This window comes from Cherax quadricarinatus, chromosome 53 (genome assembly GCF_038502225.1).
Source record: "Cherax quadricarinatus isolate ZL_2023a chromosome 53, ASM3850222v1, whole genome shotgun sequence".
Classification (NCBI taxonomy): domain Eukaryota; kingdom Metazoa; phylum Arthropoda; class Malacostraca; order Decapoda; family Parastacidae; genus Cherax; species Cherax quadricarinatus.
The window spans coordinates 25,807,874-25,833,063 of NC_091344.1; the positions used below are offsets into that span (position 1 = coordinate 25,807,874).

Consider the following 25,190-nt stretch of genomic DNA (forward strand, 5'->3'; position numbering starts at 1 on the left):
AAACCATTGCTGCGAGCCCTGTCTAGGCTAGATATTTTCAGCACACTATTTACATCCCCTTTATTTATTCCTGTCTTCCATTTATACACCTCCATCATATCTCCCCTAATTCTACATCTTTCCAGAGAGTGCAGATTCAGGGCCCTTAGTCTATCCTCATAGGGAAGGTTTCTGATACCTATGTCCTTTCTAAATCTAAATTTATCCAACTTAAATCCATTATTTCTGGTTCTTACCTGGTTCGACACCCTCAGTACTTTATTAATATCTCCTTTGTTTATGCCCGTCATTCACTTATACACTTCAGTGATATCTCCCCTCATTCTACGTCTCTCCAGAGAATGGAGATTTAAGGCTTTAAGTCTATCTTCATACAAGAGATTCCTTACACAGTTAATCATTTTAGTCATCCTCCTCTGTATGTTCTCCAATGAATCTATATCCATCCTGTAGTAAGGAGACCAAAACTGAGCGGCATAATCCAAATGAGGCCTCACTAGTGAGGTATGAAGCTGTAAAATAACTTTTGGACTTCTGTTAATAATACTTCTTGAGATAAATCCAAGTAATCTGTTAGCCTTGTTGTGCACACTTAGGCACTGCTGTCTTGGCTTTAGATTTCTGCTTACCATGACTCCCAAGTCTTTTTCACATTCTGTGTGATATCAGGAGCTTGTTCCTCTAGCTTCTGCTACCTGTTAAAAGTACCGTACTGTATTTCCTACTATACTGTCTACCCTCTTATTTAAGTTGTTTGCAACTGTGGTCTCTTCTACATATTATTTATTTAAGAACATAAGAATGGAGGAACACTGCAGAAGGCCTACTGGCCCATACAAGGCAGGTCCTTATCAAAACGACCTCTGAAGATTGAGACACTTATGCAGCATATGGGAATTTTTATTCAGGAAACGTTTCGCCACACAGTGGCTTCATCAGTCCAATACAAAGAGGAAGGCGTAAGGAGAGGAGGAGAATGAGGTAATCAGTCCCTCAACCTGAAGTCGATGTGTTCAGTCTACAAGCTTGATGGACTGAACACATCGACTCCAGGTTGAGGGACTGATTACCTCATTCTCGTGTACTTAGCTCAGTGGTGACGTGTACTTAGCTCAGTGGTGACGTGTACTTAGCTCTGTGAAGACCTGTTTGTGTGCTCTTGAGTGGTGACCTGTACTTTGAGTGCTGACCTATACTTAACTCTGTGAAGAAGTGTCTTGTTTGCTCCCGTGGACTGAACCAAGATGCCCTCCATCGAGCAACTTTACCAGCAACTTAAGGAAGAATTGAGGGCAGCGAAGATGGAGATACGGCGATTGACCGAGGAAAACAAGAGGATTAGTAGTAGTCCTCCTGTTTCGAGTCCTCAGGTCAAGAAGGGATCGTGGTCAGTGGCTGGACAGCAGGGGACGACGAAGTTGACGATCAAGAAGACGAATGGAAAGCCAGAAACGATGAAGAAGAAAGAGACTGCTGTGGAAACTCCCGTGGAAACCTCCAACGCATTCTCGGTGCTACCCGACGAATGTGAGTCTACTACTGGGATCGTCACGACGAACGACAACAAGGAAGGTAAGAATATTGTTGTTGTTGGGGATAGCCAGGTTAGATACATGGATAGGGCATTCTGCTTGAAGGACAGGAGTAGGAGACAAAGGGTATGCTTTCCTGGGGCTGGGATGGAGGACATTGTTAGCCGGCTTGACAACATCATGAACGGTAATGGGATCAATCCTATTATTTGCCTCAGTGCTGGAGGCAATGATGTAGGCAAGCGTAGAAGTGAGGATTTAGTTAGAAAGTTCAGGACAGCTATAGACATGATTAGGAAGAAGGGGGGGCGCCCTGTTATATGTGGCATTTTGCCAAGAAGAGGTGTTGGTAATGAATGGTTGTCCAGAGCAATTGGTATTAATTGTTGGCTGGATAAACACTGTAAGTATAATGCAGTACCATTCATTGACAACTGGGACAACTTCTATGGCCGAAATGACATGTATGCCAGGGATGGGGTTCACTTATCCAGGGCAGGTGTGGGTTTTCTTGCTAACTCAGTTGAGGGGGTTGTTAGGACTTTAAACTAGGATTAGTTAGAGGTATGGGTTTAGAAATGATTAATAATGAGTATGGATATATTGACTTATGCTCTGATATTAAGAATCTTAACAGTAACTGTCATGTAGTAACTCTGGGTAATGATAATTTCAGAAATTGTGTAAAAACAAAGATGAATAGGAAAAATGTGCAGAAGAAAAAACATATGATGGTATTTTATGCTAACAGTCGAAGTGCAAGAAATAAAATTAATGAACTACGTTTGGTAGCATGTGCTGGGAACTTTGATATCATTGCATTAACTGAAACGTGGTATGATTTAAAGAGTCGGGATATGACTGCTGAGTGTAATATTCAGGAATTTAAGTTATTCAATGTGGATAGATGTAATGGGAAGGGGGGAGGAGTTGCATTGTATGTTCGAGAAAATATTAATTGTTGCATAAAAACAGGTATAAAAATAGATGGAGCAGTAACAGAGTCTGTTAGGTAAGACACATATGCAACAGTTAGGTATCTTTATTATGAAACGTTTCGCCTACACAGTAGGCTTCTTCAGTCAAGTACAGAAAAGTTGATAGAAGCAGAAGATACTTGAAGACGATGTAATCAGTCCATCACCCTTAAAGTTTTGAGGTGGTCAGTCCCTCAGTCTGGAGAAGAGCATTGTTCCATAGTATGAAACAATATGGAGATGAAGTGACAGGATGGAGCTTTTTATAGCGCCAAGAGGTGAGACGTAGGCCACTAGGAGAGGTAAGAACTCAGATGCTGAGAGGTCAGGTCCCTCTCAAATCCAGCCGCTCTCACTAGTGGAAGTTGTCGAAGTTGATTGCAGGTCTGTACCAAGATACCCTTGTGTTGCAGTGTCTGACAGATTGAACATTAAAATGGTATAAAATACCGACAGGTTGTTAGGTAAGACACATATGCAACAGTTAGGTATCTTTATTATGAAACGTTTCGCCTACACAGTAGGCTTCTTCAGTCAAGTACAGAAAAGTTGATAGAAGCAGAAGATACTTGAAGACGATGTAATCAGTCCATCACCCTTAAAGTTTTGAGGTGGTCAGTCCCTCAGTCTGGAGAAGAGCATTGTTCCATAGTATGAAACAATATGGAGATGAAGTGACAGGATGGAGCTTTTTATAGCGCCAAGAGGTGAGACGTAGGCCACTAGGAGAGGTAAGAACTCAGATGCTGAGAGGTCAGGTCCCTCTCAAATCCAGCCGCTCTCACTAGTGGAAGTTGTCGAAGTTGATTGCAGGTCTGTACCAAGATACCCTTGTGTTGCAGTGTCTGACAGATTGAACATTAAAATGGTATAAAATACCGACAGGTTGTTAGGTAAGACACATATGCAACAGTTAGGTATCTTTATTATGAAACGTTTCGCCTACACAGTAGGCTTCTTCAGTCAAGTATAGAAAAGTTGATAGAAGCAGAAGATAAAAGGACACAAGTGCAACTAATGTCCTTTTACTTTACATATTGTCGGTAATTCTACCAACTTTATTACAATCTGTCGGACACCGCAACATAATGGACATTTCATGCAGACGTTATTTGGACACCCTTCTTTGTGCTCACAGCTATCGCAACAGACACAACTTTCTACAAGATTGCCTGGCAGAGAAGGTGATCCCTAAGTCTACTCCTGCACAACTCTCCAACTCCAAGCACCCCTTCTCTCCAGCTACCCAAGCTTACTTAACTGAATGTGCCGAAGAACTTTCTAACATCGCTAAGGAAACCTTTGAAACTGCAAGGAATATGAGGGCCAATCTTCAGATTGACCAACACACTGCTGAGCATATTCTCAGCACAGTCACCACAGCTAACCTCCAACAGAAGATCAAACTCAATCGCAAACTTCAGTACCTCTGCTCTAACAGTCGATGGAAGGAAATGGGACGTGAATCCCTGATAAACAACTTATCGTCACGCACCTTAACCGACTACGAAAAACAAGCACTGAGTCTGGGACTCAAATTTACCACCAACATACGCAAACCTAACTATCAACTAAATCTAGTTACCAGGAACCATAGACACAGTGACAGCAACTTCCAGAAGGGTTATATACAGGGTCTTCTTACTGCAGCTTTATGTGAGCCTTCTACTTCTAATCTTCCTAGACGATACATCACTGCCCTTAAGAACCTCGCCAACGACCCCAACATTATCGTCACCACCGCCGACAAAGGAGGTGGAGTCGTCATCCTCAACACCAGTGACTACAACACTAAAATGATGGACCTTTTGAATGATCAATCTACATACGAACCCATCAGCACTCAACAGTGGGAGACGCTCACCAAAGATTTTCTATACAAAACCAGACGAATACTCAAACGCACTAGAGAAGGGAAGAAACTTCTGTACTTGTTACCAAGCAACCCTAAACCAGCACACATGTATGGTTTACCCAAGACCCATAAACACAATATTCCTCTCAGACCAATCTCGTCAGGAATAGGCAGTGCTCCACACAAACTAGCCGGAGTTCTTGCCAAACATCTTTCCTGCCTTCTGGGGACCATCAGCCCCGCTCATCTTAAACACTCAGGTGACCTTCTCAACCGCATCCGTAACCTCTCCATCCGTAACAAGAAACTAAGCAGTTTGGATGTGACTTCCCTCTTCACAAAAGTACCTACCAAAAAAGCCATCGAGGTTCTACGACGTAAAGTCAATCAGGACCTTAATCTTCCTCTACCTCCCGGAGATTTTGTTGACTTAATTGAACTCTGTGTTAATTTCAACTGTTTTTCTTTCAATAACAAGCTCTACAAACAAACCTACGGCATGGGAATGGGGTCCCCCATAAGTGCCGTCCTAGCCAACTTATACATGGAACACCTAGAGTCCGAACACTTCGCCAACATCATCCCTTCAAGCGTCACTTGGTTACGTTACGTGGACGATGTCCTCGTAATAACTCCAAAACGTTTTGATGTATGGGATCTTCAGGCAAGGCTCAACGCAGTTGAACCGGCGATCCAGTTTACACTAGAAGAAGAGTCCAATGACAAGCTACCTTTCCTCGACGTCCTCATTCACAAAGTAGACAACAACCTAAGATTTCAAGTTTATCGGAAACCCACCAATAAAAATGATCTCACACACTTCTATTCCAGTCAAGATACCAAGACCAAAAGAGGTATCATCATCGGGTTTTTCCTAAGAGCATACAGAATTTGTAGTCCTGAGTTTCTTGACGAGGAGTGTACATACATTCACCAAACATTCACAGAGTTACATTTTCCTTCTTTTTTCATCAAAGACTGCAAGAAAAGAGCTCTTCAGATCATAAATTCTCCACGCATCAACACCACTCCCAGCAAAGTTATAATTCTTCCCAACAGTCAGGTTGCACTAAACGTCTCAAAAGTACTTTCACAAGCTAACACCAGAGTCGCCATCGCTTCTAGCACTTCAATAAAGGATATAACCAGGACAAAATCCAAGCACCACGAACCAGCCAATGCAGGAGTTTACACTATACCCTGTGGAGGCTGTGACAAGATTTACGTAGGTGAAACAGCCAGAAACCTCGACACCCGCCTCAATGAACACATTTACGCATGTAGGAACGATAACCTGAACAACGCCTGTGTACAACACCGAAATTCCTCCAATCATCTCATGAAATTCAGAGACGCCCAATTAGTGATCAAAGAAACTAATTTCCGCAGACGCAAGTGCCTCGAATCAGCACTGATCGCTGTTTCGAATACAATTAAACAAAACAACGGCAGCTTCACCATCTCCGAAGTCTTAGCAAGAATCCTCCTGAAAACAGTAAACCCTGCCATCACATAGTCTCTCCTGTTATACTACACAAAGCACGTTACAGAGAGTGAACACTGAAACAACCTGCCTCATTCCAGTCTATATTTGTCCAACCTATTTTTATGTTACCCAAGTAATAGCTTTTATATCCTTTTACTCATGTACGAATTAATTGCTCTACCATATTGTATTACTTTTGTCACTACTACTACTACTACCACTAGTGAACATCGAAATGGTACCTCACTAGTATTCACCTCACTCTGAGCCTTTATATACCCTCTGTGTCCATGTATTGTTTGTAATGGCTTGATAAAGCTCCTGGAGAGCGAAACGTTGCCACAATAAATGTCACATTAGTTGCACTTGTGTCCTTTTACTTTACATATTGTCTGTAATTCTACCAACTTTATTACACGGTGTACATTATTAAGAAAAAAGTCATAAATGGAGAGCCCTTCGTAATCATGAGTATGATCATCGTCAATAAAATCATTAGCTAGATAGCCCCAATCGAGATTTGACAGGTGTTCCCTAAGTCCACTATAATCGGCAGAACGAAAATCAGGGATTTTTACCGTATTATCATTATTCTTGTATTCCCAGTTAATGCTAAAAGTGATGGATTTGTGATCACTTGCGCCAAGCTCTTCAGTGATCTCCAGATTATTTACGAGTGTTTCCCTATTTGACAAGACTAGGTCTAGCAAATTATTACCCCTGGTAGGCTCTGTTACACACTGCTTCAGAAAACAGTCCTGAACTGTTTCCATAAAGTCACTGGACTCCAGATTACCGGTCAAAGAATTCCAGTCAGTTTGACTAAAGTTAAAATCCCCTACTATCACTATGTTATTGTGTCTAGAAGCCCTAACAATTTCGTACCAAAGAAGTCTCCCATTCATCTACAAAGTCTCCCTCTATCGTGATCCAAGTCTGGAGGTCGGTATATTACACCTAGAATTAGTTTTTCTTGACCTTCTACAAACTTTACCCAAACAGATTCTGTTACTGTTCCATCTATTTTTATACCTGTTTTTATGCAACAATTAATATTTTCTCGAATATATAATGCAACTCTTCCCCCCTTCCCATTACATCTATCCACATGGAACAACTTAAACCCTTGAATATTACACTCAGCAATCATATCCCGACTCTATAAATCATACCACGTTTCAGTTAATGCAATGACATCAAAGTTCCCAGCACATGCTACCAAACGTATTTCATTAATCTTATTTCTTGCACTTCGACTGTTAGCATGAAATACCATCATATGTTTTTTCTTCTGCACATTTTTCTTATTCACCTTTGTTTTTACACAATTTCTGAAATTATCATTACCCAGAGTTACTCCACGACAGTTACTATTAAGATTCTTAATATCAGAGCATAAGTCAATATATCCATACTCATTTCTAAACCCATCCCTCTAACTAATCCTAGTTTAAAGTCCTAACAACCCCCTCAACTGAGCAAGCAAGAAAAGCCACACCTACCCTGGATAAGTGAACCCCATCCCTGGCATACATGTCATTTCAGCCATAGAAGTTGTCCCAGTTGTCACTGAATGGTACTGCATTATCCTTACAGTGTTTATCCAACCAACAATTACTACCAACTGCTCTGGACAACCATTTCCAACACCCCTTCTTGGCAAAATGCCACATATAACAGGGTGCCCCCCCCTTCTTCCTAATTATGTTTATTGCTGTCCTGAACCTTCTAACTAAATCCTCACTTCTACGCTTGGCTACATCATTGCCTCCAGCACTGAGGCACTGAACACATCGGCCGATTCCCACCAATGCAGGGTGCCCCAAAAAAGAAAAACTTTCATCATTCATTCCATCACTGTCTTGCCAGAGGGGTGCTTTACACTACAGCTATAAAACTGCAACATTAACACCCCTCCTTCAGAGTGTAGACACTGTACTTCCCATCTCCAGGACTCAAGTCTGGCCTGCCGGTTTCCCTGAATCCCTTCATAAATGTTACTTTGCTTAAACTCCAACAGCATGTCAAGTATTAAAAACCATTTGTCTCCATTCACTCCAATCAAATAAGCTCATGCATGCTTGCTGGAAGTCCAAGCCCCTTGCACACAAAACCTCCTTTACCCCGTGGCATGCAAAGAGTATGTAACCTTTATTCAGCGTGTGTACACACCCTCATTGAAAGGCTATCTCCCCCAACCAGCGAACCAGGTGCTAAGGGCTAATGATGGGGCCCCATCGTTCAATCAGTACCCAGGTTCCAGCCAATGAGATGGTTTTGGCAATTGCAGAGGTGTTGTGGGTACCACACACCTGTCTGCCCTTGTCATTCCCATTCTAGAGCTGGCTGAAGCACGGTCTGCTCTCTAGTGGCTTCTATTCTGCCTTACTGTGGAGTGCACTAATACCTATTGTTGTACATAGTGTATATAGTGTACATAATTTTGTTCTTACTTGGTGAAGGATAATACAAGTCAAAAGTTTTCTGCTGTGTTTATTTTGCTCCCTTTACACCCAGGATAACAGGCCTTTGGGACTCCTGGGTTGTAATATGGGTAGTCTGTCCGAGAGCTGGAGCTGGACTTAGACCACAGGTTGAGCCTATGGTGATGCTGGAAGCAGGAACATTGTGTAGCTTGCTGTCTGGAATTGCATTAGTTTTGCCAACGCTTCACAAACTTTGCATGTCAATTGCCTTGCTATGGTCAGCCTTGCTATTGTATGATCATTCAACAGCTCGCTATTAGCTTGTTCGGTGTGCTCGCTTCGCTACGGTCAGTCTTGCTGTTGTGTGAAGATTTTGCAGTCAGCTTTGCTATTGTTTATTCGCCTTGCCAGTGTATGTGCGTATTCTACAGTCGTACTGTGTATAGCTAAGTGTGTCTTGCAAATAACGTGTTACATTTTTTTTTTTTAGTGACGGGATGCGGGCTACCGTCCACCCATGTCTTGGACCTATGTTAGCCCTACTGTCTGCTGTCTCGCTCTGAGTTTAGAGTTTGCCTTATGTCGTGAATAAAGCTGAGCTCTATCTAAGAGTTGGATGGTTGAGAGGAAAGGCGGTCCAATTATATGGTGCCATGGTAGCATGGTTACTAATGGAAGGTGGGAGCCTAATCCTGAGCCTTCTCGTGGTGGGGGTGTGGCATGCAAAGAGTATGTAACCTTTATTCGGGACATGTACACACCCTCATTGAAAGGCTGTCTCCCCCAACCAGCAAACCAGGTGCTAAGGGTTAACAATGGGGCCCTGTTGTTCAATCAGTACCCAGGTTCCAGCCAATGAGATGGTTTTGGCAATCACAGAGGTGTTGTGGGTACCACACACCTCTCTGCCCTTGTCATTCCTATTCTAGAGCTGGTTGAAGCACGGTCTGCTCTCTAGTGGCTTCTAATCTGCCTTACTGTGGAGTGCACTAATACATATTGTTGTAGATAGTGTATATAGTGTACATAATTCTGTTCTTACTTGGTGAAGGATAATACAAGTCAAAAGTTTTTCTGCTGTGTTTATTTAGCTCCCTTTACACCCAGGATAACAGGCCTTTGGGTTGTAATACCCCCTCCCTCCAACCCTTCCTAGGCTGACCCCTACCCCACCTTCCCTCCACTACAGATTTATATACTCTCGAAGTCATTTTGTTTTGTTCCATTCTCTCTACATGTCTGAACCACCTCAACAACCCCTCCTTAGCCCTCTTCTACATAATCATATTTAAAAAATCTTTGAGGGCCGGCTGAGAGGCCAGGTGTGGAGCTACACACTACCTCGGCAGCAGTAGCAGCAGCAGCAGCAGCAACAACAGCATCGCCCTGGGCTGCGAGGTTGAGTTCGGAGACAGCCGCCAGCAGTTTCTCGTAATCCAGAGTAAAGGGTTCAGCTTCTGATGATATACTGCGGGAGGTTGACTCAGCCACCACACGTCGAACCTCCTTGTTTTTGTGGTTCCTGAAGGAGGAATAACCTTATTGCATACGACTGCCAGTCTGAAGTATACCAGCAACCTCACGCACATCACCACTACCACAACACTGATACGACCATCACTGATGTATACCAATAGCCTCACATTCACTACCACAACACTGATAAATCATATTAAATGCATCCCCTGCTAGTGGCTTTCTTTTGTGCCTAACAATATTTTATTAAATGCAAACTACATTCCTGTATAGTGCAGAAAAGACATAAATTTATATTTGTATTTGTAAATTATGTTTTTTTACCTATGACGTATGACACTGAGCTTGACTCTATCATCATTACTGATTCTATGTCATCATTGAAGGCTCTTGGCTCATATAATGACTCCAACAACATGCTCATTGGGGAAGCCAGGTATAGATACTCAAAAATTAGGGACAAAGGAATTAATGTACAATTGCTATGGATCCCATCACACATTGGATTACTCCTTCATGATAAAGTTGATATGTTAGCCAAGAAGAGTATCGAGAAGGAGAATGTAGAATATAACTTTGGTATAACTGTGTCTAGCATTAGGAATAATATTAGGAGAGAAGTAAATAATGAAAATGATTGTTATAGGAATGCAGTTAGAAGCCTGAGTAGATCTATAACCCACTATGATAACATGAACGTAGATAAGTATGTTTATGGAGCAACTTGCAATGTGAACAGACTGACTGATGTTGTAGTGGCCAGGCTTAGGCTTGGTTACAAGTACTTCTGGCAGTTTGGGAGACACACACATGATGATCAAACTAAATGTAAATTATGTGATCAGGCATATGGTCACTCTCTTGAACACTATGTGCTTAATTGTCCACTTATTGAGGAATACAGAGACAGACAGTATAATAACCTATGTGACATGTCAAGATATCTTATTAATGAAAATAAGATACCAGATATACTAAGCAAATTTCCTAAATTTGCTTGTAACAGATAAGTGAACTATAGATATGTAGATATAAATCCATATGTATTCCTGTTAACCCTTTGGGGCCTAGTTCCTAGGCCTTTTGTGTATCCATATGCTCTCGCGCTACCGTCCACAGGATGGATATGGGGTGCACAATAAACTAGCCACTTCGGTGGCAAAATCTAAAATCTTACATAATACTGCACCTTCTGTAGCCTTCCATTATATATGCTACATATCTGCTGTCTTTTTGATTATAATAATAATACATATCTGCTGTATACTAAGTTCCCAAGAGACAGTGTAGTGTACTAGAGTACTGAGCTCTATACTACAATCCTTGGCATTTAAATAAACCAACTATACAGTAGTGCATTGGGAGTTGAAACGAATCTTAGTGTAATGGTTGTGCTATTAGAAAGAGTACTGTGTTAACTTTTATAGTGTACAGGAAGGTGGAGTGTATTGGTATACTAATTTACAAGAGAGTAATAATGTACTGGGCGTACTAGAGAGGCAGAAAGCTAGTATGAACGGGGAATACAAGAGAAGAGGCTGGCTGACCTCCTGTGACGTTTGATCCTGACGCGGGGGTGGGTCCTGGGCATGTGTGAGGGGGTGAGGTTAGGCGATGTGGCTTCCGAGGAGGAGTAACTACCGGAAGCATTGACAGGGTTGTCCAAGAGGTAGGTCTCCTCAGCCTCACACCACACCATGCCGTACTCACCCAGGAACCTCTGGTGGATAAAGGGCAAGACTTATTAGTTGCTTGATTAGTTTTGTGTGGCATAACAATGGTGTTTATATTAACTGGCATACCTCTCCCCATCTTCGGTAGATAGCTGGTCTACCTCTTTTCCATCTATATATTCCCATGTGTCCCAGCTGCCTGCCCATCATCTCACCCCCTCCAAATGTTCCTATTTGCCCTACTTCCCTCCTCTGAATTCTCAATTCCACTACTGCAAAACAACAAATAATAATGTTGGTAGAATTACCGACAATATGTAAAGTAAAAGGACAAAAGTGCAACTAATGTGACAACTAATGCTTGACAAAGCTCCTGGAGAGCGAAACGTTGCCACATTAAAAAGTCACATTAATTGTGCTTGTGTCCTTTTACTTAACAAAACAGCAAGTAACCCAGGAACTAACCCCCAGAGACATACCTAGTATACTACACAACCAGGTGATAGGACTGAACATCACAGAGATGGTCCTAGTACACAACCAGGTGATAGGACTGAACATCACAGAGACTGCCCTAGTACACAACCAAGTGACAGGACTGATCATTACAGTAACGAACGTTGATGGGAGGTGAAATATGATACTAGAACTGAAGGATAGAGAAGACGAACGTTGAGAGGTAACTACAAACACCAAACTACTGTATAAAAACTGATAACATAACACATTAGATTTAGATTATGCTGCTCAGTTTTGGTCCCCTTACTACAGGATGGACATAGACTCATTAGAGAACATACAGAGAAGAATGACTAAAATGATTTACTGTGTAAGGAACCTCCCGTATGAAGATAGACTTAAAGCCTTAAATCTCCACTCTCTGGAGAGGCGTAGCTGTATAGTCCTTGTGGCTTAGCGCTTCTTTTTGATTATAATAATAATGGAGAGGCATAGAATGAGGGGAGATATCATTGAAGTGTATAAGTGGATGACAGGCATAAACAAGGGAGATATTAATAAAGTACTGAGGGTGTCTAACCAGATAAGAACCAGAAATAATGGATATAAGTTGGATAAATTTAGATTTAGAAAGGACATAGGTAAGTACTGGTTTTCTAACAGAGTTGTAGATGCGTGGAACAGTCTTCCCAGTGGGGTAATAGAGGAAATATAAACACATATGCAGTATAATGTGATCCTTTATTGACTACGTTTCGCCCACACAGTGGGCTTTTTCAAGTCACAAACAGAACTACCTGGGGTGTTGTTGTTAAAGATTCGCCGGTATTCTCCCGGCCCGGGCCCTTCCAAGTGGTGGCCCGGCACTGGCTCCCTGTCTAGGGAGTGTCTGAGACCTAAGTCTCCCATGGGAGGAGGCACAAGTACCCCCCTCATCTTGTGAGCTACAAACTCGGGCTCTGGCACCAACCATGCCCTAGAAGGGCAATGCATGGTGTCGATCGTGCTAGCGCTGTGCTCTCCTGTGTGGAGTGTCGTGTGTTGGTGTTCATTTTCATTCATGTTGATTCACAGGTCCTTCTGGCCCAGGTCTTCTCCAGATGGTGACCCGGCAGTGGCCCCCCGGGTGGGGGGTGACGATAATCATCTTTCTTCTTTCTTGGCCCTCCGGTTGGAGGATGTCGTCTTCTTCTATCTTGCGCTGACTTCCCCAAAGAGAAGCGCAGTCGGGCAGAGGCAGCAGCTACAGGGTTGATTGGAGCCACACCCCAGCTTTAGCGGACAGCAAAGTGCTGGGTGAATGGTCATGGATAGTCGTGCTAGACGAGGGTACCGTCTTCAAGGTCCCCATTCTGAAGCATCCTGAATTTCCTCTTTGAGGTGTACTCGACTTCCACAAGGTGTTGGGTGTTGGCAGTGAGTAGTCTGGTCATGTCTGCAGTGGTGTATGTAGCAGTTTGGTCGTAGGTATACTTGACTGTTCCGTCCTGGAGGTGATGATGGATTTCTGAAGACAGCATTGTGTTCTTATACTGCTTGGTTGTGTAGAAGTATACACCCTTCAGATATCGGACTTGTTGTGGTGCAGCAGTGTCAGTGGCAGTGGCACCGTGGGGTGCATCCGCAGTGTCTTGTGTTTTTGCTTTCTTGGCTGGTGGCTGAACTGGTGAAGGCGAGATTTCCGACTGGTCAGTTGCTCTAGCAGTGGATGAAAGCGGTAGTGGACTCTCATTGGTGGGGTTTGCCGACGTCTCAGTGGTCTCTGATTGGTCCATCTCTGTGTCTAGTGGAGGTTGTGACAGTGGTGGAGCAGCGGTGATGCTGGTAATATTTGCAGTAGATTTTAGGATCTCAGTGGAAGGTGGTGATGCAGGGAATGTGAGGCCAGGCATATTATTTAGTTTGAAGTGTGGCATGCAAAGAGTACGTAACCTTTATTCGGCGCATGGACACACCCTCATTTACAGGCTATCTCCCCCAACCAGCGAACCAGGTTGCTAAGAGTTGATGATGGGGCCCCATCGTTCAACTAGTGACCAGGTTCTAGCCAATAAGAAGGTGGGATTGGCAATCGCAGAGGTTATGTGGATACCGCTCTCCTGTCTGCCCTTGTCATTCCCATTCTAGAGCTGGTTGAAGCACGGTCTGCTATCTTGTGGCTTCTATTTCTGCCTTGCTTACCGTGGAGTGCACTATATTTATCACTGTACATAGTGTACATATTGCTGTTCTAAATTGGTGAAGGATAATATAAGTCTAAACTTTTTCTACTGTGTTTATTTGCTCCCATTACACCTGGGATAACAGGCCATTTGAAATCCTAGGTTGTAATATGGGTAGCCTGTCCGAGAGCTGGACTTAGAGAAACGGTTGAGCTTAGGGTGAAGCTTGTAGCAGGAACATTGTGTAGCTTGCTGTTTCGCTTCGCTTTACAAATTTTGCGTGTCAGTTGCTTATGATCAGCCTTGCTATTGGGTGATCGTTCAACAGCTCGCTACTAGCTTGTTCAGTGTGCTCGCTTCGCTACGGTCAATCTTGTGTGCAGTCGGCTTTGCTTGTATGCGTATTCTGCAATCGTACTGTGCATAGCTAAGCGTGTTCTGCAAATTAACGTGTTACGTTGGGGTATTCGTACTGTGCATAGCGAATAACTTATGCCACCTAGACGAGTCAGACGCCTGGTGTCGGCATATACTTTGCATAACCTACCTAAATTGTCCCTACAGCGTTGTTGGCAAATTGCTCGTTCCATTGGCATTCCCTATAAACGCACTCTCACAGCTGCGCAACTGCGTTCACTTATTGCTGACATACTTATTGAAGAAGAGATGGCACATCAAACTCCTCCCTCTACGGGAGCTGGGGCAAAAACTCTTATGTTCTCGCATGAGGAAGATGATACACCTACGGAGCAAAATGGTCAGTATGGTGCAGCTGGGTTGTCTCGAGGTGAATCAGCGTCGTTGGCACTTGAGCTGGCAAAAATCACGCTGGAGCAAACTAGGGAACAGAGAGCATTCGCAAGGGAAGAATTTGATAGGGAAAGAGAAAGGAGGCAGTTTTCGCATTCTGTAAACGATTTCAGTTTACAAAAAGCAGTACAGCTTGTTCCCCGCTTCAATGAGGCCGAACCAGAGCAATTTTTCGAAAGCTTCGAAAATCAGGCTCGAGCCTTGAGGTGGCCGGAACAGCACTGGGCAGCGTTGGTTCATACAGCATTATTGGGTAAGGCACAGGAATTTACGTCGGTATTAACTGACGCTGAATTCTCTGATTATCAAGTAGTGAAGACCACAGTGTTGGGAGCATATACATGTATCCCAGCTAAATATCGTAAGACCTTCAAATTGAACAGGCGGCAGCTTGGTCAATCCCTGGTGGACTTTGTGAGACAGCAAACCAAAGCTTTTACCAGCTGGTATAAAGCGAGTGGTGTCTCTAACTTTGAGGAGCTGGTGCAGCTTATTCTGATTGATAACCTGCTGGAGTCTGTGGGACCAGAGGTTCGTGTCTTTCTGCAGGATCGTGACTTAACCACTGCATTGGAGGCGGCCAGGTTGGCTGATACCTTCGAAACGAACCGCTCCTTGTCCGAGCGGTCCCGTCTCTCTTTTCAACAGTCTGGCGTGAGCAGAGATCGACAACATTGGAGAATGAAGTGCCAGCCGGAGGGAGAGCGTCTACGTCATCCAACCAAGTCACCTGGTGAGCCACGCTTCTCAACATATGGTCCCCCTGCGGAGAGGCAAACTACTTATGGAGCATCTCGACAACAATATCCAGAGAGGCACCAGCCAGAACGACACCACTTGCAACGTCATCAGGGAGTAAAGGGCAAGCCTGTCGTCTGCTTCAGGTGCAATAAAGTAGGTCACATCAGTTCCAACTGCCCCCAAAAACCTCAACCCATTGGGAAAATCTCTAATATCCCTAGTAACATGTCCCCTAGAGAAGTAGAAAAAGGTATGGCCCCTTATTATTGCGAAAGTCTTATTTCCCTTCAGGAAAACTCAGAACCAACTAAAGTAAATACCTTTAGAGATACTGGAGCATATTGCTCACTTGTAAGAGAGGGAATATTACCCCTTTCAGAGAATACTTCTTTGAATTCCTCTGTTTTATTGGAAGCATATGGAGGAGCTATATATTCTGTTCCTTTGCATAAAATTTATGTACAGTGCAAATATTACACTGGGTACTTGACTGTAGGTGTCTCAAAAGGATTCCCCATGAAAAATGCTATGTTATTACTGGGTAATAACATTACTACTGTTAGTTCGTGTCCTGAACCTATAATGATTAATGCTTCTCCGGTGTTGGCCATAACTCGGGCAACTTCCCAAGGGTTGTCTGGAGAGAATGTTGACCTATCCTTGGACGACTCCGATCTCGGAATAGCCACATTGTTTTACGAGGAAAACTGGCCAGAGCCTCGTAGATCAAGTGAACAGACCCCGATCAAGCCTTCCTATTCCCAGGTTGCAGGATTGCCAGATGTCTCTGTTTCCATGCCCGAGGGACTGTCCTTCCGGGAGGAACAACGAAAGGACCCTTCTTTAAAATTCGCTTTTCAGGCAGCCATGGGTAAATCCTCTTTGGGTCATCCAGTCAAGTATGAAGTTAAAAATGATTATTTGGTTTGCACTGAGACTGGTAAGGAGATAGAGGGCCGGCAATTATACGACAGGTTAGTGGTTCCAACCAAGTATAGACCTCAGATATTAAATATAGCTCATAATACGTCATTAGGAGGTCACTTAGGAATTACAAAAACCTTGTATAGAATCACAAAAGAATTTTATTGGCCAAAATTAAAGAAAGATGTGAAGAATCATATTAGGTGTTGCCGAGAATGTCAGCAAGTTGGAAAACCTGGACATTCCATTAAACCTGCACCTCTCCAACCCATACCTGCTGATGGAGAACCTTTTGCAGATTTAATTATAGATTGTGTAGGTCCACTACCTAAGTCAAAGTCTGGAAATCAGTATTTATTTACAATTATGGATAAAGTAACCAGATATCCTGAAGCGATCCCAATGCGTAGTATCAATACTAAAGCTATTCTCAAAGCTTTAACAAAATTCATTTCTTGTTTTGGCATTCCTAAAACTATACAAAGTGATCAAGGTACTAACTTCACTGCCAAAGCATTTAGGGAAGTATTAACTAGGTTAGGGATAATTCACAACTTATCCACTGCCTATCACCCTCAGTCCCAAGGCGCCTTGGAAAGATTCCACCAGACATTAAAAACAATGATGAGAAGTTTTTGCATGCACTTTCCGACAGATTGGGATGAATCTCTACCTTTGTTGCTGTTCTCAGTACGGGAGACGGTGCAAGAGTCTACAGGGTATAGTCCGTTTGAGCTGATCTTTGGGCACAATGTACGAGGTCCTCTTCGGGTGCTCAAAGAAGGATGGATGGGAGAAGACGTAAGCTCAGCACTCTACAACCCGTCTTCAAGGTTGCAGGTGGCACGTGAGTTGGCCACGGCTAACCTAAAGACAGCTCAAAGTAAGATGAAACAGAGGTATGACAGAAGTGCACAATTCCGCTCCTTCCATCCAGGAGACAAGGTGTTGGTGCAGGAACCTATACCTGGCCACACCTTGAAAGCTAGATATACGGGACCTATGCAGATTGTAAGTAGATTATCTGATTTAAATTATGTGGTAGCTCCCATTGATAAGACCTCAAAAACAAAAACTTACCACATTAATCAAATCAAGGCCTTTCATACACCAGATAAAGTCCCAGTAATGACTCTGTCCTCTACCTCTGAGGACGACTCTGACTCTTTGCACTCTATCTCTGAAATTAATACTAAACTTTCAAATTCTGTCCTCCTCAAGGATCCTAGCCCGTTAATGGATGGATTATCTGAAATACAAGCAACCAATTTAACTGAGCTTCTACAGTCATATCCTAATATTTTTTCGGATGTGCCGAAAAAATGTACGTTAGGTTACCATGATGTAGATGTGGGAAAATCTAAACCAATTAAACTCTCCCCCTACAGAGCTAATCCTGAAAAGCAAAGGCTACTTCAGCAGGAAGTAGACTTCTTGTTAGAACATGGTTTAGTGGAGGAGTCATCTAGTCCATGGGCTTCACCGTGCATCCTAGTAAAAAAGGCTGATGGAGGGTTTCGTATGTGCACAGACTACCGTAAAGTGAACGAGGTCACAATCACAGATGCTTACCCTCTTCCTCGTCTGGATGACGTAATTGACTTTGTGGGTAAGGCTACTTTTGTGTCCAAATTAGATCTCCTTAAAGGTTACTATCAGGTACCTTTGACAGATAAGGCGAAGGAAGTCTCTGCCTTCGTAATTCCAGGAGGTCATTATCAGTATACAGTTACCCCCTTCGGAATGAAAAATTCCCCCTCTTCATTCCAGAAACTCATCCATCAGGCTATTAAAGGACTTGAAGGCACGGCAGCATACCTAGATGATATTGTTGTGGTGTCTGATACTTGGGATCAACACCTACTTAGACTTAAAGCTCTGTTTGAGACCTTTAAGAATTCCCAATTAACAGTTAATTTATCTAAATCTTCCTTTGGCCAGGCCACTGTCACTTTTCTAGGCCATGAAGTAGGTAGTGGTAATGTTGCACCTAAACTTGCTAAAGTTCTTTCGATTAAAGAATATCCAGTTCCTCATGATAGGAAATCTCTTCAACGTTTCCTAGGCATGATAGGATTTTACAGAAGATTCTGTAAGAATTTCTCAGATATTGTAGCCCCTCTTACCTCTCTTACCAGTCATAAAGTTCCCTTTAATTGGACGTCAGATTGTAACACTGCTTTTAATAAAGCAAAAAGATTATTGTGCTCTGCACCCATTCTCCTGTCTCCAGACTTCTCCAAACCTTTTTCATTACAGGTTGATGCTTGTGAGTCTGGGGTTGGGGCGGTACTATTACAAATCGGGAACAAGGAGCTGCAGCCAATCGCATACTTTTCAGCTAAGTTCCAGCCACATCAGAGAGCTTACTCTACCATTGAAAAAGAAGCCCTCGCGCTGGTAATGGCTTTGGAACATTTCGATGTTTATGTGGGCCAGACATCGCAGGTGGTCACAGTCTACAGTGATCACAACCCGTTAGTCTATCTCCAAGCCATGAAGAATCACAACACAAGGCTTATGCGTTGGACGCTCAGGCTGCAGCCCTACAACCTAAAAATTAATTATATTGCCGGCAAAGAAAATGTGTTGGCAGACTCTTTGTCAAGAGTCTAGTTTAATATTTTATTTAGGTTAGGATGTATTTGTGGTAACCCCCCTTTCAAGCTCTTTTTTTTATCCCCTGATATGGGGGTTTTTTTTAGTGAGGGGATACGGGCTACCGTCCGCTTGTATCTTGGACCTATGTTGGCCTATCTGACTGCTGTCTCACTCTGAGTTTAGGGTTTGGCTTTTGGTCACTAGGAAAGCTGAGCTCTATCTAAGAGTTGGATGGTGGAGAGGATAGGCGGTCCCATTATTTCGTGCCATGGCGGCACGGTTACCACTGGGAGGTGGCAGCCTAATCCTGAGCCTTCTCGGGGGTGGGGGTGTGGCATGCAAAGAGTACGTAACCTTTATTCGGCGCATGGACACACCCTCATTTACAGGCTATCTCCCCCAACCAGCGAACCAGGTTGCTAAGAGTTGATGATGGGGCCCCATCGTTCAACTAGTGACCAGGTTCTAGCCAATAAGAAGGTGGGATTGGCAATCGCAGAGGTTATGTGGATACCGCTCTCCTGTCTGCCCTTGTCATTCCCATTCTAGAGCTGGTTGAAGCACGGTCTGCTATCTTGTGGCTTCTATTTCTGCCTTGCTTACCGTGGAGTGCACTATATTTATCACTGTACATAGTGTACATATTGCTGTTCTAAATTGGTGAAGGATAATATAAGTCTAAACTTTTTCTACTGTGTTTATTTGCTCCCATTACACCTGGGATAACAGGCCATTTGAAATCCTAGGTTGTAATAGTAAGTATGAGTAACAATTATAGCACTGTGAGATATGTTGGAATTTCTCTGCTTCGATGAAAGCTGGGTTGATGTGGAAGTAGTGAATAGCCAGGCCCTCAGCGAGAGCTCTGGCTGCCATGTTGACGTCACTGAAGGTGACCTTCAGCATGGATGAAGCATTGGGTATTTTAGTAATGAAGTCCACCTTGGCCCAAGGGTTCTTTGCTTCGATAGATGACTTGATTTCTTCAGTGGCCTGTACAGTGATAAGGTTGTCGAGTCGCTTGAGGAACACAGTTCTCCTGGCCCTCAGTGCTGGGGAAGTCAAGACAAGAAATCCCTGGTCTCGTAGAGTGGTAGTAGCAGTGGTGGTAAGTAGTTTCTCAGCCTCTGTGTCGTCTGTACAGACAACAACAAAGGCCTCTTTGAGCGATAAAATCGCATTACATTTGACTTGCAGCCTGCCACTAACGACAGCTGCAAGTGCTAGTTTGGACGACTCATTGGTTATACCACTCGCTGGTTTGATCTTTACTCTGTTAGAGTAATGCATCGTGAGTAAGCAGTGCTCTGGAGTTGTTTCTTGAGTAGCTTTGGGTAGATGTCGTTTTGATAAGGACCTGCCTCGTATGGGCCAGTAGGCCTTCTGCAGTGTTCCTACATTCTTATGTTCTTATGTTCTTAAGTACCTTACACTTATCCACATTAAACTTCATCTGCCATTTCTCAGACCAAGACATTAATTTGTTCAAATCGTCCTGGAGTTCATTGATATCCTCCTCAGAGTGAATTATACGGCCTATCTTTGTATCATCAGCAAACTTACTCATGTCACTAGTAATCCCTTCATCAAGGTCATTAATGTAAATTATGAACAGGAGAGGGCCTAAAACTGATCCTTGTGGAATGCCACTAGTGACTAATCCCCATTCAGATTTCACTCCAATAATGGTAACTCTCTGCTTTCTATTGGTAAGCCATGCCTCAATCCATGCTAGAACTTTACCTCCTATACCATGAGCTGCCACTTTTCTTAAGAGTCTCTTGTGAGGTACTCTGTCGAAGGCTTTACTAAAATCCAAATAAACAATATCATATTCCTTATCACTGTCAACTGCCTCAAATGTTCTATTGAAGAACGTCAGTAAGTTTGTCAGGCAGGAACGACCTCTCGTGAATCCATGCTGAGATTCGTTTATCAAGTTATGCTCTTCAAGGTGACTTCTGATAATGTCAGCTATAATTGATTCTAATAACTTGCCCACTATAGATGTCAGGCTTATTGGACGGTAATTTGAAGGAGTGGACTTATCCCCTGATTTGAATATAGGAACCACATTAGCCATCTTCCACAACTCTGGCACAACACTGGTAAGGATGGACGCATTGAATACACTCGTTAATGGCTGACTAAGCTCCATCTTGCATTCCTTAAGTACCCTTGAAAACAACTCATCGGGTCCCGGGGACTTATTTTGTTTCAGTTTGTCTATCTGTTTAATAACCATGTCCCTCGTGACAGTAATATTAGTTAACTTAAATTCATCAGGAACTAAATAATTGTTAATTACTGGAATCTCATTTACATCTTCCTGTGTAAAAACTGACAAAAAATAGTCATTAAATAAGGAACACATTTCCAGTTCATTATCCGTCAGCTGTCCATTCCCAGATTTCAGAGGTCCTACTTTTTCCTTCACCTTCGTCCTATACACTTGAAAGAACCCCTTTGGATTAGTCTTTGATTCATTAGCAACTCTAATTTCATAGTCACGTTTAGCCTTTCTAATCGCCTTTTTTACTTCTCTTTTAAGCTGAACATATTGGTCAGTAAGGTTAACCTCTCCTCTTCTGATGCGCCTATAAATTCCCCTTTTCTCCCCTAATAGATGCTTTAGCCTCCTGTTAACCCATTTGGGATCGTTATTATTAGACCTAATTTCTCTCTGGGGAATGTATATACTCTGGGCACTGTGTACATTATTAAGAAAACAATCATAAAAGCAGATCCCTTCATATTCATAAGTATGATTATCGTCAATAAAATCATTAGTTAGATAACCCCAATCAAGATTAGACAGATGTTCCCTAAGTCCATTATAATCGGCAGAACGAAAATCAGGGATTTTTACTGTATTATCATTATTCTTGCATTCCCAATTAATGCTAAAAGTGATGGATTTGTGATCACTTGCGCCAAGCTCTTCAGTGATCTCCAGATTATTCACGAGTGTTTCCTTATTTGACAAGACTAGGTCTAGCAAATTATTACCCCTGGTAGGCTCAGTTACGCTCTGTTTCAGAAAACAGTCCTGAACTGTTTCCATGAAGTCACTGGACTCTAGATTACCTGTCAAAGAATTCCAGTCAATTTGGCTAAAGTTAAAGTCCCCTACTATGACTATGTTACTGTGTCCAGAAGCCCTAACAATTTCGTCCCAACGAAGTCTCCCTCTATCGTGATCCAAGCCTGGAGGTCGGTATATTACACCTAGAATTAGTTTTTCTTGACCCTCCACGAACTCTACCCAAACAGACTCTGTTACTTCTCCATCTATTTTTATACCTGTTTTTATGCAACAATTAATATTTTCTCGAACATACAATGCAACTCCTCCCCCCTTCCCATTACATCTATCCACATTGAACAACTTAAATCCCTGAATATTACACTCAGCAGTCATATCCCGACTCTTTAAATCATACCACGTTTCAGTTAATGCAATGATATCAAAGTTCCCAGCACATGCTACCAAACGTAGTTCATTAATTTTATTTCTTGCACTTCGACTGTTAGCATAAAATACCATCATATTTTTTTTCTTCTGCACATTTTTCCTATTCATCTTTGTTTTTACACAATTTCTGAAATTATCATTACCCAGAGTTACTCCATGACAGTTACTATTAAGATTCTTAATGGAAATAAATGGTATAAAATACCGACACAATGGAAATATAAACACAAATGCAGTATAATGTGATCCTTTATTGACAACGTTTCACCCACACAGTGGGCTTTTTCAAGTCACACACGGATCTACCTGGGGTTGGAAGGTACGGGAGTATTTATAGTTCAGAATGTTGAGGTCAGGTGGAGAATGCTGCATCTGATGATCTACCGGGTGGGGTTATAGAGTCTTGGGTAGCTAGGCGGGGATATTGGACAAGTTGTGAGTAGACCTTCTGCAGTGTTCTATGTTCTTATGTGGGATAGCGATGAAGAAGTTTCTTGGCGAGTGGTTCAGCTATGTTATAGAAGCCATTGTTCTGGTTGAAATTGTTGGTTATAGAGATAAACGATGATTCCAGGATTCTTCTGTATTGAGTGTTGTCTTCTGTGGCTATAAGTCTTGAGTTTCTGTAGTTAATTAAATGGTTGTGTGAATTGCGATGTTGTACACAGGCATTCCTTGTATCGTCAGTCCTGCTTGCATATTGGTGTTCTGAAATACGTGTTTGGAGGTCTCTTGATGTTTCGCCCACATATAATTTGTTGCAGTCATTACAAGGGATTATGTATACCCCTGCAGAGGATGGAGGCTTGTCCTGTCTACTACTGGTGATGTCCTTGATGGTCGTGGTTGTGGAGGTAGATACTTGGAATGATGTTTTGGCAAAGATGTTGGAAACATGTTTGGCAATGGAGTTGGTGGGAAGGACTATGTATCTCTTCTCGGCAGTGTCTTCTCTGGGTGTGTTGAAGATGTTTAATGCTCGCCGTCTGCAGTCTCTGATGAAGTGACGAGGATAGTGGAGTTTGGAAAATACTTGTTCAATTATAGTGCATTCTTCCTCAAGGAACTCGTTGCTGCAGATTCTGAGTGCACGCAGGAAGAAGCCTATAATTACACCACGTTTGGTTTTGGTGTCGTGGTGAGAGTAGAAGTGGAGAAGATCGTTTTGGTTGGTGGGTTTTCGATAGACTTTAAAACGAAGTTCGTGGTCAGCTTTGCAGAGTAGAACATCAAGGAAAGGAAGAGTGTTGTCGACTTCTTCTTCAAGTGTGAACTGGATTGAAGGCTCGACCTGGTTGAGCTTGTCTTGGAGAGCTTGAACGTTGAAGCGTTTAGGAGTTATGAGGAGAATGTCGTCAACATAACGGAGCCAGGTGACAGACGAAGGAATAATGGTGGAGAAACGTTCGGCTTCTAGATGTTCCATGTATAGGTTCGCCAGGACTGCACTGAGTGGCGAACCCATGGGTAGTCCAAAAGTCTGCTGAAAGAGGTGATTTTCGAAAGAGAAACACGTAAAGCCAACACATAGTTCAACAAGGTCGATGAAATCGCTGGCTGGAATGGGAAGATCAAGTGAATCGTCAATTTTCCTGCGCAAGAGATCGATGGCTTGTTTAGTAGGTACTTTAGTGAATAGGGAAGTCACGTCAAGGCTGGAAAGTTTCTTGTTCCTGATGTTGATGTTGCGAATGCGATTGAGAAGATCACCTGAGTGTTTGAGATGTGCTGGACTGATAGTGCCCAAGAGTTTAGAGAGATGTTTGGCGAGAATTCCTGAGAGCTGGTGGGGAGCACTGCCTATTCCCGAGGATATGGGCCTCAGTGGGATACCAGGCTTGTGAGTCTTTGGCAGGCCGTACATTCTGGCAGGTCTGGGGTTGCTGGGCATGGTGTGCAGAAGTTTCTTCCCTTGTTCTGAGCCCCTCAGAATGCGGCGAGTCCTTTGAAGAAAAGTTTTAGTAAGGTTGTCCACTTGGTTAGTTGTGAGAGGTTTGTAGGTTCAACAGAAGATCAGACTTACTAGGAAACTACAAACACTCTGCGATAATAGTAATTGGAAAAGTTTAGGAACACCTGAAATTATTCAAAATCTTTCATCTCGTCCACTGTCAACCACAGAAACTGAAGCCCTCAGCTTAGGCCTCAAATTCGCAACAGGAATTACGAAACCAAAACAAGACCTCAATTTCATCGCCAAAAACTACAGACACAATGACTCCGACTTCCAAAAAGGCTATCTTCAAGGCATCATCTCAGCAGCCATCTCAACACGCAGCTCCCCAGTCATACCTCGACGTTACATCAATGCACTCAAAGGTTTAGCAGAAGACACGACCATCAGGGTCACCACCGCTGATAAAGGAGGTGGTGTTGTTATCATGAACACTGACGATTACAGGAACAAAATGATCAATCTACTTAATCAATCTACTTAATGACCCAGATACCTACAAACCTCTCACAACTAACCAAGTGGACAACCTTACTAAAACTTTTCTTCAAAGGACTCGCCGCATTCTGAGGGGCTCAGAACAAGGGAAGAAACTTCTGCACACCATGCCCAGCAACCCCAGACCTGCCAGAATGTACG

At 42.9% G+C, this 25,190-nt stretch overlaps 1 protein-coding gene across 2 annotated transcripts in view; it reads right to left on the reverse strand.

The window, feature by feature from the left end:
* LOC128692193 (uncharacterized) overlaps positions 1-25,190 on the reverse strand; it is a 137,924-nt gene that overhangs the window by 48,635 nt on the left and 64,099 nt on the right. For both annotated transcript variants that reach the window (XM_070096496.1, XM_070096497.1), the window contains exons 6-7: positions 11,300-11,472; positions 9,618-9,798 (exon numbers count right to left, since the gene is read on the reverse strand). In XM_070096496.1, coding sequence (XP_069952597.1) covers positions 9,618-9,798; positions 11,300-11,472 — 354 coding nt within the window. The remainder of the gene's footprint in view (positions 1-9,617; positions 9,799-11,299; positions 11,473-25,190) is intronic.